Source organism: Psammomys obesus, unplaced genomic scaffold (assembly GCF_907164565.1).
Source record: "Psammomys obesus unplaced genomic scaffold, mPsaObe1.curated_primary_1811, whole genome shotgun sequence".
In the NCBI taxonomy this organism is placed as follows: Eukaryota; Metazoa; Chordata; class Mammalia; order Rodentia; family Muridae; genus Psammomys; species Psammomys obesus.
Genome location: NW_026592710.1, coordinates 898617 through 912840, shown reverse-complemented (window position 1 = coordinate 912840; position 14224 = coordinate 898617). Strand labels below are relative to the sequence as shown.

General features: G+C 55.5%; 2 protein-coding genes across 4 annotated transcripts in view; one reads left to right on the top strand and one right to left on the bottom strand.

The window, feature by feature from the left end:
- Nucleotides 1–256: 256 nt before the first annotated feature.
- Nucleotides 257–5422, top strand: Faap20 (FA core complex associated protein 20). The gene is made up of 4 exons (XM_055615339.1): nucleotides 257–620; nucleotides 1028–1166; nucleotides 1274–1545; nucleotides 4949–5422. Exons 1-4 carry the CDS (start codon nucleotides 286–288, stop codon nucleotides 5019–5021), a joined length of 819 nt encoding a protein of 272 aa, XP_055471314.1. The 5' UTR covers nucleotides 257–285; the 3' UTR covers nucleotides 5022–5422.
- A 3931-nt stretch (nucleotides 5423–9353) lies between these two features.
- Prkcz (protein kinase C zeta) overlaps nucleotides 9354–14224 on the bottom strand; it is a 91240-nt gene continuing 86369 nt past the window's right edge. For all 3 annotated transcript variants that reach the window (XM_055615237.1, XM_055615239.1, XM_055615238.1), the window contains 2 exons: nucleotides 9901–10016; nucleotides 9354–9810 (listed from right to left, as the gene is read on the bottom strand). In XM_055615237.1, the coding sequence (XP_055471212.1) occupies nucleotides 9723–9810; nucleotides 9901–10016 (204 nt within the window). In that variant the 3' untranslated portion in view covers nucleotides 9354–9722. The remainder of the gene's footprint in view (nucleotides 9811–9900; nucleotides 10017–14224) is intronic.

Sequence of the window (14224 nt, the reverse complement as noted above, 5' to 3'; positions counted from 1 at the left end):
CCAGTGATGGGCTGCGGGATGGCGGGGCAGGTTTATTGGCTAGAAAGGAAACCGGGTTTCTCGCTCTGAGCTTTCGTCCCCTGGGCTTTGCGGCTTCGCTGCCTTTCTTTGGCAGAGAAAGCCAGTTCCTCCTATAAGAAGGCAATGATGGTAAGACCGGATCTGGGAATTTGGCCCTGTCCGTTGGCCCTCCTGAAAAAGGCTACAGAAGTGGAAACAGGCGGGACACTGTCTAGTACCACTGGGAGGTGGCACTGGCAGGGCAAGCCTGACGGCTATCTGCACATGCGGACGGAAGGGAGCACGGGCTCCCCGGCTGCCTGCGCAGGGTCGGGTGAGCACAACCTCGCACCCCTGCAAACTGGAAGGGCAGCTCCACCCTGCCCCGCCTCTTCCTCAAGACGGCAGCCCGGTGTCCCCAAAGGTTGGGGTCTCGGCACCTTAGATTTCCAGTGCCACGAGGGGAGATGGCACGCGGCAGAGCGGACGGCGGCGGGTCCGAGTCGGAGGGCGGGTCGGCCGGACGCCTCACTTCCGCCGGACGCCGTCGGGAGAAGGATGGAGGAGGAGCGGAGGCTGCGCGGGAGGCTGAGCCGCCGCCGGCCGCCGCCGGGGCCCGGGTGAGGCGGGGCGGGGCGCCGGGGGCTGCGGGGGGCCGCGGCCGCGGGACGGCGACCGGGGCGCCGCGATGCCCGCGCCCACGTGCGTTCCGCAGCCGTGAGGCCTGCTGCCACCACGCCCCGCCTCTCTCCGGGCGCCGCCGCCTCTTCCGCCCCCGCCCCCCCCCCCCCGCCCCCCCCCCGCCGCCCCTCCAGCCCCTCTTTCACAGCCCCACGCGCCACTTCCCCCAGAGTGCGTGTCCTCTCCGCCGTGAGCCTCACTCCCCCATCCCACTGCGGACTCCATCACCACACGGTCGGCCCCTTCAGCCCCCTCCCCCAAAAGTCTTGTCACCCCTCTCTGTAGGACCCCCTTCTCTTGACGCACTCCAGCGGGTCCCCCGGCTGACCCTTCTTATGCTTCCCAGGCCCCCTAGCTGCCGCCCCGGGTTTCTCTTGGAGAGCAGTAAGAGTGAGCCGTGGGTTGCTCTACTGCGTAGCGCTGTGAATGCGGATTTGACCCCGAACACTCAGCCATTGCCACCGCTGCCTGCTTTCCCCATCCAGGTGTGTCCAAAAGCAATAAGAAGGGGCATGGCCTGGGAGAGAGTTCCCAGGCCCTGGGGCTGGTCATGGTGTTGGTGGCTATGACTTTTCGGGCACCTGTTTTTCAGCCTGACCCAGAGCCCACTGCGCCGCCCGAGGTCTTCACTGTGGGATCCAAGACGTTTTCCTGGACGCCTTTTCCACCTGCCTTTGCTGGCTCTGGAAGCTCCTCCCAGCCGTTCCACGGGGATGGAGGCTCTGTGGGGTCATCTACCCCATCCCTGAAAGGATGCCCTGCCTCAGATTCCCGTCGGACTGCCAGCACCCGAGAGCCAGTGTCTGCGCAGAGTCCGCCCGTGTTGCTGAGCTGCCCACTGTGCCAGAAGGCTTTTGACCCGAAGTGAGTGTCCCACCCCAGACCCCAAGCTTAGGACTTAGCCCGTTGTAAAAAGCCACCGCTTAGGAGGCTAAGAGTGTGCTTGAATGTGGCTCTGGCCTTTTATTTATATGACTAATTTTAAAATTTAAAATACTGACATGGATGTGTGCCATGGCGCACATGCCTGTGGAGGTCAGAGGACAGCTTGTTCACCATGGCAATCCTAGGGACTGAACTCAGATCCTCAGGCTGGGCAGCAGGTTCCTTTATCTGCTGAGCCATCTTGCTAGCCCTGGTTTCGTTTTTGTCCCCAAGTGGGGTCTTGTTTATATGACAGTGAGTGGTTTGTAAAGTGGACACCTCCATGCTTCTTACCTATCAAGGGACTGAGGGCTGGGGAACCCTTTTAGGGTACATTCTTGCAGAGCCCATCAAGATCCCAGATCTCGTCAGGGTTCCCGCCCGCTCTTGTTCCGGTTTTTGTTTGTTTGTTTTTTGTTTGTTGTTTGTTTAATATGTGCTGTCCTTGCGTGTCTAAGAAAGGACTCCTGGAGACAGGGCCACTAAAGGGCACACCATCCCTGGGTGCTCCTCAAGTGGCTGTATGAAGGCTTGGCAAAGTGCCTTGATTTTTCCAAAGTACGTGTCAGCAAGGCAGGCTCAAGTCCAGCCCGCCCGCAGTGGCGGCTCCACGTCCTCACTGAGCTGTAAAGGAGCTCTGTGTATCTGCCGAGACTCGCTCGAGGGGCAGCCATCTCGTCAGGCTGGTTGGGAGAACTGTCCTGTGCCCTTGAAGGAGCTCCCTTCCATTCCTGCCCCACTGGAGGATGTTCTGGGGCTTAGATGGCAGGGGTATTGTCACAATGGTTAAGACCCAGGCAAGGAGGCCGACCGGTCAGCTAGACACAGTCTGTCATATAAGGGCAGATTGAACAGAAATTACTGCCCACCTGGCTGGCACAAGTAAGCCCAGGGATGCCCCTCAGGGGACCGCACCACTTTTCCTTTCTTTAGAGCCATGCAGGGCACTGTTTTATCCCTTCATGTGGCAGGGTTAGGTGCGAGGCCGACATACGCCCAGTGCTCTTTGCTCCAAGAGCTTGCTGTATTCAGATACTTCGTACGCATGCCTCTGCCTGTCTTTGGGGACTGCAGCCAGCACCCCAGTATACCAGTCTGCAGATACTCAGGTCCTTTTGTATTAAACAGTTGTTACTTAATAGATCTTACATCGCTAAGCACCTGTTACTCTATACTGCTGCTTAGGAAATGATGATAAGGGCAGTCTTTATATTTAGTACTGTACTTTTTTTGAGCCTTGGCTGTCCTGGAGATCTGCCTGCCTCTGTCTCCTAGCGTGCTGGGATTATAGGTGTGTGCCACTGTGCATGGCTAGTACGGTCACTTCTTAAAAGTGCTTTTTTCTCTGTGATTGTTTGAATCTGCAGATGTAGGGCGCACGGATGGGGAACCCTGCAGTTTCTGTTCTACAGGCAGCTAGGGAGCCAGTTCAGCAGGTGGATGCCAAAACCCTTTCTTAGTCTTCACTGATACAGTGGGAGTTGGTGGTTGTGGTTAAGTCTCTCTGTGTATATCTGTGTGTCTGTCTGTCCATCCATCCATCCCCCCTCTGTTTGTCTGCCCCCCTGCTCCCCCACCTTTTTAAAGTATAACCTAGGCCTTGAACATCTTGAGGCCAAGCTGTCTTCTTGCCTCAGCTTTCAGGTTAGCTGGGAATGATAGGTATGTACCATGCCTGGCCCATGGTTTCGACTGTTTATATTCAGAATCTGAGGCAAATTCGTGTTGGTCGGCCATAGCCAGGGATGAGCTGTGTCTGGGAGTTAGCAGGAGCCCAGCTGTGAGATGCGTGCCTCAGAAGCAGCTCTTGCTGTAGGGAGCTATCTGGAGGAATCCCTGAGGGCCCACTTGAGGAATGCCACCCAGAAACTCCCACCCGGGAACTCCCAGCAGGTGAGCAAGGTCCATACTGAACCTTGAGGCACCCTCCAGAAAGCTGGACGAAGGGAAATGTTAAAACCTTGGTTACATTGGCTGAGGGGCTCTCAGAGACTTCAAAGACCCTCAACTGCCAGGGACTGCCAGTTGAGAGAGCTGTTGAAAGTCACAGGACTTGGGTCAGGTGAGGGCCTTGCTGTTCATTTTCTGCTGAAAGGCTCAGGGTAAGTCTGTTTGCATTATGGCCATTGACATGGGTGTGGCTCAGCTAGGATGCAGTGAGCAGGCCAGGCCTCGAGAGGCCTGTGAGGGCAAAGGAATGATGTCCAGAGGCTCCTCAGGATCTGTGGGGTTTTACCTTGGCACTGCTGCATTAAGTTCACCAGTGTCAGCGCATACAAGGTGAGCTGGCTACTGGGAGAGACACAGGACACTGTGACAAGAGTCTCGGGGTTTCCGGGTTGGCTCCACATTGGGAAATGGCAGTCCTGCTCTAATAGGTTCAGATGGGACTGTCTGACGTTGGTTTGGGGAAGGGCACTTGCTGTGGTGGTCACATGGCTCAGGAGCTGTGGGGAGAAATGCAGACAGCATCTGAGTGGAGCTTGGTGGGCTGCTGTTGGGGATGGAAGGCTGTGTGGGGTGCCGGAAGGAAGCAGGGCCCTGGGCAGAGACCTGTGAGTGTAGCCACTCTGGGCCACATCTCCTGACAGTGATATCTCAAAGGGGCTACTCTCCTAGGATGGTGGCCATCTGGCCTCCAGCACATCCTCGGTTGCTGAGCACTGTGCTGGCACACACTGACCCTGGCTGGGTCACCTCCCTCACTGATGGCCAGAGCCGGGGGCAGAAGCCTGTCCAGATGCTACCCTTGTTCTCTGGCTGTGGTGTCCCTCCCAAGCCCAGCACTCCTGAGGTACAGATGCTATTTGGCCCTTCCAGAAATGCAGAGCCAGAGGCTACATGACTGAATCTTGTGTGGTGGGGCTTGGTCCTTCCACATCAAGAAAATATTCCCGGGCTGGGCATGGTACCACACACCTATAATCCCAGCCCTGGGGAGGCAGAGGCAGGCAGATCTCTGTGAGTTCGAGGGCAGCCTGGTCTACAAAGTGAGTTCTAAGACAGCCAGGGCTATATAGGAGACCTTCTTTCAAACAAGCAAACACACACACCAACACACTAACACACCAACCATCTCCCCCAAAAGATGGGGTGGGAGCTTCTCAAACATGGGTCAGGGTTGGTCTGTGGGACTAAGCTTCTCTGGCCTGGACAAGGGTTCTCAGGTAACACGGAGGGCCTGGCTCAACCTAGTAAGTAAGTTACAGTGAGCCCCGACTGCTCCCTCCAGCTGACCAGCTGGAAGAAGAGCCCGGGACTTCTCAGTGGTGTGGAGCATGGAGGCCCTTCTTGTGGCCAGCACTGTCCTTGGAGGGCTTGTGACTGTCTCCTGTCCCTGCAGGCTGGCCCAGCTGGATGTGGACAGCCACCTTGCTCAGTGCTTGGCCGAAAGCACAGAAGACGTGGTTTGGTGAGCTGCAGGGTGCTTTGCTGCATCTGTGCTGTCGTTGGATGCGGCTACTGAGATGTGGACACCTGGGTTCGGGCTCCTGCTCGTGTTCATGGGCGCTGTGCATGACGCTTGTTACTGACAGCCAGTGGACAGCAGCCGATCCCGTGATGGTTCATTTCCATTGGCAGCTGGATTTGGAATCACCTAGGAGGCGTGTCTTCGAAGCTGTTCCCAGGGACTTCCTGGGAAAGGAAGACCCACCTTGACAGGGTGGCACTGTGCCCTGGGGTCCCACTGAGAAGGGAAAAGAGAGAAATTGCTGTGGTGTGCCTCCCACCTGTCACACATGATATCAGAGCTGCTTTTGCGCCTGTACCTTCAACACTTTTGAGCCAGAGTAAATCTTAAGTCGCTTTGATCAAGCATTTTGTCATAGCGAGAAGAAAAAGTAATCCACTCACCCAGGCTGGGAGCCAGGGTCTGTCACAAGGGAGAACTGGGTGTCTGCCGGAGCCAGTATCTGTAGAAGGCAGCACCTCTGCCTGCAGGGGTGAGACACGGTCACATTTCACAGGCATTTTTAAAAGGGTAATTGTGTATTTGTGTCTGGGTAGGGCTACATGTGTGTGAGTGTAGCTGCCCACGGAAGCCAGTAGAGGGCATTGGATCCCCTGGAGCTAGTTACGGGCAGTTCCGTCCTCACCACTGAAGCTGCTTGGCAGCCCTGCAGATGCACGTAGCTCTCCATTCAGAAAGTCCTGCAGGCCGGCAGCGTGTCCCCTCTCTCACTGACCTGAGGTGGGAGATGACAGGTCACGGGGTACACAAGGGGCTCAGTGTACTTCCTGCAGGGGCCTTGGGAGACAGGAAGCCCACTACCTCTGGGGCAGAGCAGGGCGCCTGTCCTCAGTGTCACCATGGGCCCTGAGCGGAACTCCCCGTGTTCACTCCTTGGTTTCCTGGACTAAGAGGGAACTATGTTGTCTGCCTAGCCTGGGGAGTGTCTTGGTGGTTCAGTGTTTGCCCGGTCTGAACCAACCCTGGTTCTAGCCAGGGTTAGAAAGGCACATGTCCTGGCAACTACAGCCGACTGGCACAGCATGGAGCGCCTCTGCCACCTTACAGCTAAGGGGGAGGGCTCAAAGCCATTTCACTTCTCATCAAGAGGGGCCCCTGAAGAGAATTTAAAGACAAACAGGGGCCGTACCTTGTGAGCCACATGTTCCGGCTGACACATAAGTAAAACGGGGTAAAACCAAATTTAGGTTGTTTTCTAATTGTGCCAGTAAGTCCAGATTCTAAATAATGGGCTCTGATACCCACTTAGGCCTGGCACTCCAGCCCCCCTCCCACCTTTTCGTGTTTTGCACTCACTTTGGTTAAGGACAACTTGATTTTCCTCGTTCCCTCCCAAGTGCTGGAATTATGATGTGTCCCACTAAACTCATTTGGTCTGACGTTCTGCCTATGGAAACAATATTGGCTGGGCTCGAGCAGGCACGGTGAGAGCCTAAGACAACCATCAAGTCTGTTTTTTTTTTTTTTTTTTTTTTTTTCTTTTCAAAAATGGTTTTAATGAGTTGGGTTTGGTGGCTCACATGTGTGACCCTAGCAGTTGGCTGCTGAGGATGAAAGGTCAGTTCGTGCCCAGCCACTCCTGCACACACAGACAAGAACAACCTGCGCAGGAGCCCCTATCTCAAAAACAAAGGGAAGAGTTTCATACCAACCCCCAAAACACGAAGGGGGCTGTGGTGCAGCACGGCGGTTGGAGAGGGCTCATCTGGCGTGGTAAGGTCTGGTGCGATGCCTAGAACCCCTCAAAAAACTCAAACCACCCAAAACCAGCTGTGTTGCCAGGTGAAGAGAACACTGGAAGAGGCTGCCGTGTTAGGGTTCTCCTAGAGGGGAGCCGAGAGACAGGTGTCGCCAGATGAGAGGACTCCCTGGCCACAGGCTGAAAAGTGACAGGCTGCCTGCAGGTGGGAGATCTAAGGGAAAGGCCTCAGAACCAGGGTCACCCATGACCTGGAGCTCTGACATAAGAGCCTAAATGGTATCTCCTGAGGAGAACTTTTCACTTGGCCCAGGGAGACTCACTAGTCTCTGGAAACACCCTCACAGACACCCCAAAATTATGTGCTTCCGGGTTTCCAGAGAGCCCTCCTGTAGTCAGGCTGGCACTTTTCTGATGGTAATCCCTGTGTATAACCTGAACAAGTAAAGGTCTGTAGAGCAGAGCCAGGAGGACAGCGCAGTGTCACAGCAGGAGGAAGAGGGCGTGTCTCAGTTGTGAGGCGCTCACAGGGATGGTGAGGCAGGTAGGTGGGCTCTTGTCCTGTTCCGTGTTGTGAGCCTAAATGTATTCTAGGAAGGGGCTCAGGAAAATGGAACAGCCCCCCTTGCTTTCCCCAGACACCTACTGTGAAGACAAATAACGACAGAAAGGGCATTTTCATCAAAGTCTTTAATGGGTGTGCAAGAATACGAACGACCTTGGCCGTGGAGGGCGAGATCATCACCCACAGAAGGGACGCCGGCCGGCGATGGGCTCCACTGATCAATCGTACAAAACCACGTGGTTATGCTCACTGCTTTACAATCATGAGGTCACCAGTGTTTTCGAACCATTTTCAAAAGACACACACTATCCTGCCAGAGCTGTCTGCAAACGTTAGGGTATTTTCCCTCCCAACCCCAAGTCACATTTCAGTACATCCTTCACTTTCTTTAATTTATAAAACAAGGTAGTGTATATAAAATCTCCCCTTCCGGTGGGCACAGTGTTATCCACACATTTGTACATGAGCGGCCGAACCAGTGGCCAGCAAGTAGTTTGGCAGTATGCAGATAAACACCCCTTTCCTGACAAACCAAGGGCTCCTGTGCTCTCTGGGCAAAGGAGTTGTTGCTGTCCTGAGGGAGCACAGAGGGAAGAAAGGAGCTGGCAGGAGCCCGTTCGCTCTGGGGCCATCTGTGGGCTCTTCATCTCAGCAGCTCTGCTCAGAGGTGGGTGTGCCTGCATGGCCCTCATACTGGGGCTCCAGCCACCTGGACACCCAAGGCTGCGCTGGATAGCCCTAGGAGGCCCAAAAATTGGCTCTTAGGCTCTGTTTGCATTTTTTTTTTTTTTTTTTTTGACCAGTTGTTGGGGACACGTCTTACTGATGGACACTGGGAGTGCTGGTTGAAATGTGTCCATGTTCAACAGGAGTTACGGAGCCGCCCATAAGCCTGGGCTGCCTGTTCTGTCCCAGCACCGTGGACCTGGGTGTGGTGGACCTGGGTGTGGTGGACCTGGGTGTGGTGGACCTGGGTGTGGTGGACCTGGTGTGGCTCTGATGTGTTCAGCGCCAGCATGGCAAAGGCTGAGAAACCTGAGTGTGTTGGGGGAGGGCTGCGGACAGCGCTGTAACAGCGCTTCTAGATTTTCATTGTCTCCAGCTTTGATTTTTGCCAGGACCCCCAGCAAACAGGGCAGGAGGCTAGACACCACCCCGCCCGACATGGCGACTCCAGGCCTTGGTCTGGCAGGGTTGGGATGTGTAGCGTGTTTGCCACACGGGCCAGCCTGGCTTGGGTGGAGCTAGGGGCTCAGTGCAGCTTCTCCATCCCCTGCCCGGAACCCAGGTGCACAAACGATGGCTCCTGCCACACCTGACCTGCTGAGGAGTCAGCTGACCTCTTTCCAGAAAGCCTTGGGCTGGCCTCCCGGACTAATCTAAAGAGAAGGGTGGCTGAGCACAGCAGTATGGAAGCAGGCACGCTTCCTCAGGAAGAGTACGGGATTATGTGAATTCTGTCACTTTAAGGCTAGGGTCCATCACACACGTGTCTTTTAAATTTTCTAATCTGGAGTATTAATGACAAAAATATTTTCCAAAAATCTAATGTATAACACAAGATATCTTGGAGGCACTGGCTAGTATTTTCAGAAATATATTTTGTACGGATTTCATTTTCAACTCTTTTCCTTTTTTATTTATTTACTTATTTATTTGGTTTACTGGTGCTTTGGTGAGCAGTGTTTTAGAATCTCTATAATCCAGTTTCCCCCATCAGAGTCCAGGGCTGGTGGGGACAGCGCCACCAACCTGGCCAGGGTGTCACTTTGGCCTTGGACTTCCGGCTAGCTGCACTAGGTATGAGAATACTTGTTAAATATTAACAACAGAACTTACCGGGATTTAGAAAACGTTCCGAGTCTGTAACAACTTGCTGCAGCGCACCCTGCAGGCACTTGGGTGCCCGTGCCGTGCCCTGCCTGCTCAGAGAGCATGCTCCTCCTCACGAGGGGGGCCTGCGCTGGGACGTCAGGTGGGTGCCACTCAGAAAAAAGGCATCAGAGGAAGCGTCTGCGTCATCGGTACATTTTATTCCTCGGGGCATTACACGCTAACTTTTCCTGGAGCGGGTCAGTGCATTGAGTTCTGTTTCTGTGGAAAATATGCACCTTCAAAACGGTGTGACTGTCTCGCCCTCTGGGGGGCCGCCATGGGCACAGGAAGAGATTCCTCCAGCACAAAGGCAGCTTCCGGGGCCCGGACGCAAGAGACTGCTCTGTCCAGGAGTGCCTGTTGGGTGCCCCTCTGCGGTCGTGGCGGCCAGCACCCCTCCCTGGCTGCCCGGAGCCTCGGTGCCCAGCCTGGCATGCATATGCTGTAGTTAGGGTAAAGTGACGGGGTCATTCACAGGCGTGTCCACAACAGAGATGCTCACAGCCTCACACGGACTCCTCGGCAGACAGCAGAAGCGGGTTGATGTACTCAAAGCCTTCGAACTCCGACTGGTCAATCCTCTTTATGACGTCCCTAAAAACACAGTCCGGGTGAAGAGTGGCCTCGGTGCGCCGCCCTCAGACCCCACCCTTCCCCCAGCGCTCGCACCCGCCCAGGACTCACTCGTCATCCGGGGTCAGCTGCACGGGCTCGCTGGTGAACTGCGTGTCGAAGTTGTCCAGGCCATAGTCATCAGTGATCTGGGGCTGGAAGGGAGGCAGGGCCTGCTTCTTCTCCAGCTGCGGATACGGACAGGGCAGCGTCAGGTGGGCGTGGCGCGCCCCCCTCCCCACTTCACAGATAAAAAGGGCAGCTCAGCTTTCCAACAGGCCTGCTACCTGAATGCCAAAATTTCCCCCTTAAACACAGAATCTAGAACATACCCATCGCCTGAGTTAAAAAAAAAAAAAGTGCTGGACGTAAGGCCCTGGGGACTCGTGCCTGGGGAAACATGACACTGCTAGTGGCTGAAATCGTTCGTCCAACTCCTTCCTTCCTTCCTTCCTTCCTTCCTTCCTTCCTTCCTTCCCTCCCAGCTTCCTTCCTTCCTTCTTTCCTTCCTTCTTTCCTTCCTTCCTTCCTTCCTTCCTTCCTTCCTTCCTTCCTTCCTTCCTTCCTTCCTTCCTTCCTGTCTCAGAACCTGATCACCATGGCACCAGATGGGCACTGGGAGAAGCCATCCTCAGGCGTTCCGTCCCCTCCCCGTAACGTGCCTGCTCCATCCCTTATCATTCAGGGCTGGACCCTCTAGTGTGGCAGGGAATATGCACAGCAGCCACATGGCACCAAGGTGTGTGGGGCAAGGAAGGCCCCTCACAGCCTCACACTCATCCATTCATGCTTGGTAACACCACTGCCTGCGCTCTAGGCATCCAGGTGTGTGAGGTGGATCTCCAAATTCACGACCAGCCTGGTCTAGGCGGCTAGTTCAGGCCAGCCGGACACACAGCACAAGATGCCTGAACTTACAGGTTCATCATAAGCTTCTCACATTCATAGTATTAGTCTTTGTCCCGCCCTCCTTTCTAGCCTCTCGTCCCAAGCATTCTGCTCTTGTAACTGTTCTGACCACTTTGGGCTCCAAAAAAGAGAGAGGGCCGTGGTGTGCCAGGATGGAAGGTTCTTTCTTACTTATTTATATTTTATGCGCACTGATGTTTTGCCTGCATGCATGTCTGTGTGAGGGTGTTGGATCCCCTGGAACTGGAATTGTGACAGTTGTGAGGTGTCATGGTGAGTGCTGGGAATTGAACCCTGGCCTTCTGGAAAAACAGCCAGTGCTCTAACCACTGAGCCATGTCTCCATGACTGACTATTTATAATACAGGTTCAGCGTGGCATACACCTTTAGACCCAGCACTCAGGTGGCACAGGCAGATGGATCTCTGTGAGTTCAAAGCCAGCCTGCTGTATAGAGCAGGTTCCAGGGAAGCCAAGGCAACACAGACACTGCCTCATAAATGAATGAATGAATGAATGAATGAATGAATGAATAAATAAATAAATGAAGTTAAGAGATGTGATAGAGCTGTTCTTCCTCATCAAGGGCTCGGGCCCCGGGGTGACTACGGGGGAGCATCCCTGAGCATCTGGCAGCCAGCCGTCCGTCCAGCATTCACTCAGCTCTTTCAGGGGAGATGGGTGACCACTGGTTCCAGAACGACGGAAGACCTGCTGTGAGCGGCACCGCCCCCATGGCTCGGGACTCGGGCCTTGGGGAGACTGCGTGAGTCTGCTCTTGACTTCACATCTGGCTGGCACAGGAGCTGACGCAACACTTCCCTGCCTAACGACGGCTCCGTGGCAGGGGCCAGTGTCTCTGCTCTTAGAAACAACGCTGGTCCAACAGAGTACAGCGTACAAGGGCGAGTGAGCGAGCAAGGGAATGGGGGAGTGAATGAAGGTGGAGAGTGGGTGGGTTCTCCATGAGAGAGAGTGAGGGTCACAGTGCAGTCTACTGCCACCACAGAGGCCCTGAGAGTGGGTAACAGATGAGGACCAGGAAGTTGTCCTGCTGTCCCGGATGGGGCGCCACCTCTAACGAGGCACCTGGCGCCCATGCCTGCAGCCTTTCAGGGTCCTAACCGGCCCAGCCCCAGCCCCGCCCGCACCCCAGAAGTTCCCAGTTTTAGGGGCACACTTAGCTGTCTAGAACGCAGCCAGCTGTGTTACCAAGCCTGAATGAGGGTGCATGTGGGTATGAGCAAGGACTCGCCATCTGCATCCTGTGATACCACAGTGATACCGGAGTCTCTTCCTACTGCTGTGTATTCCCTGGCAGGCCAGAGGGTCCACTCGGAGACAGTGTGAGATGGAGACGGCAGCACAGGTGGATACAGCACAGAGGGGAGACGGGAGGCAGTCTCCCCAGGCCCAGCGGCCTCTGCAATGACTCCAGAACTCACACGGGCCAGTCCTCAGCACTGCTGCAGGCAGGGGGACTAGCAGAGAGCACATGGGTAGCACTGGCCATCTGCAGTCTTGGCGTCCAAGCCAAAGAAAAGGCCCAGAGGTCAGGATGGTGCGGCCACCGCCTTCTGAACTCTGGCCTCTGCAGGCTGGGCCTGGGCAATGAGGGGAACAGGGTGCTGGTCCTATTCGGCGAGGTGTGCCTGGGGCTAGTAGCAGTTGTGACTCCGTTTCTGATGACTCCAGCTGGCCACAGTTCCCACAACTGCCTCCAGCACCTGTTTGTCTCTGGAGCCCCGTGCCCCACCGGGCTCCTATACCGTCCCTTCCCTCCTGGACTCGCCCTTTCCTTTTTCTTTGGCTGGATGCCTGGGAAACCAGGTTCTGTGGGTCTGCCCTGCTTGTTCTCTGGAGTAAAGACCTTCTTCGAGAAGCCTTTGCCTATTAAATGAGCCCAAACTGCCCTCATCTGTCTGCACGTGCGGGGGTGCACGCGCGCTCCCGGCACACGCATGGAGGTCCGAGGACAGCTTCTGCGAGACAGTTCTCTCACTGTGCCTCGTGCACCCTGGAGTTCTAGGCCATCAGCTTGGGGGCAAGTACCTTTCCCCACTCAACTGCTGCCTCACTGGTCTAGGCCTATTTAAATCGCCTGACACGGGGCAGCAATGGAGGCTGTCAGCTTCCTGTCAGCTCTCACTGCTGGGACCTGATGTCAAGGGAGCTTGTTTTAGCCACCGTCTGACTCACTCCTCAAGGTGGCCAGTCGCCATGGCACCTGCCGGCAACCTGGAACGTAGCAGGTTTGACGGCAGGTGGTAGCAATGCCCAGATGGCTGCTTCGGCTCTCTCCGGTTCATGACGGGTCAAGGACTGGGACCTTTATGAAGATACATACCTTACAGATCTGGCACGCTGTCACATCCCTATGGAGCACCAGACACAGAGGGTCTGTGGACAGACCCTTGAAGTGACCTGCCCTAGCCAAGCATCCTAAGGGAGCCAGGACTCCGCTGCATGGACCCATTTCTTTCTGAACCAATTTACTGACTAGTCACAACCCTGCCCGGGACTGTGTCCAACAGCTTTCCCATGGCCTTTAGGCTAATATCCAAGCCTTCTGGTGGAGACTGGGCAGCAAAGAACGTGCCGGATGGCCCATGGCGGACACTGTGTGCTCGGTGCAGCATATGGTCCCATCCCAGAGGAGGGCAGGAGGACTGGCCCTGCAGGCCCTCCCTGTGCCCCTCCAGACAGCTGGCACGTGGCTCCCTTCGGACATTACTCTTTCTCCGGAGAAGCGGAGGGGTGGCAGAGGAGCCCATGGCTAACCCCGATCACTAAGCTCTAGGATGGCCTCTGCTGTGAGCTAGAGAGAAGAGGCTTAGGTTACTGTCAGAGACAATGTGCCAAGCAGACAGTCCTCAGACCAGCCACTGGGGCAGGCAGAAGGCTCTGTCTGTTTCCAGAAGAGGGCCTCACCTGTGTCTCTAGTCACTCAGAGCATCCCACTAGTCCTGTCTGAAGCAGAAATCCAGCCTTTAGGCTGAACCTCCTTCTCTGACGCCAGCCACTGTTATGCCTACTTGAGCCTGTCATGATTCCTTCTGCCCCATGACACTGAGGATGGAGGACGGTCCTAGGGGACATTAGGACAGAATGTGCCGGAGGGGTAGTGCTGGTTGAGGGAGGAGGTAGGTGTGGAAGGCTGGTTCCTGCCAGTCTGTCTGGCTACTTACAGGGGCCTCACCTCATAAATGAGCCATCCCAGGCCCCAGCTCAGCCCAGCTGTCCCAGAGGTTCATGTTACCGTTTCCCTGTCACTTCTTTCAAAACCCGAGCCCAAAGGGGGAGCAAAAAGAAGCCAGGGATAAGTCTGCCTCCTCCTGCCCCAAACAGACAGCAGACAGCAGGGCCGCATGCATAGCCTGTAATCCCCAAGCAAGACCCACGGCGGCTGGCCGTGTGCAAGTCTTAAAAGAACGGCGTAAGTGGCCCAAGAACTCGGACACCGGTTACCGCCACGGCTGCACCGATG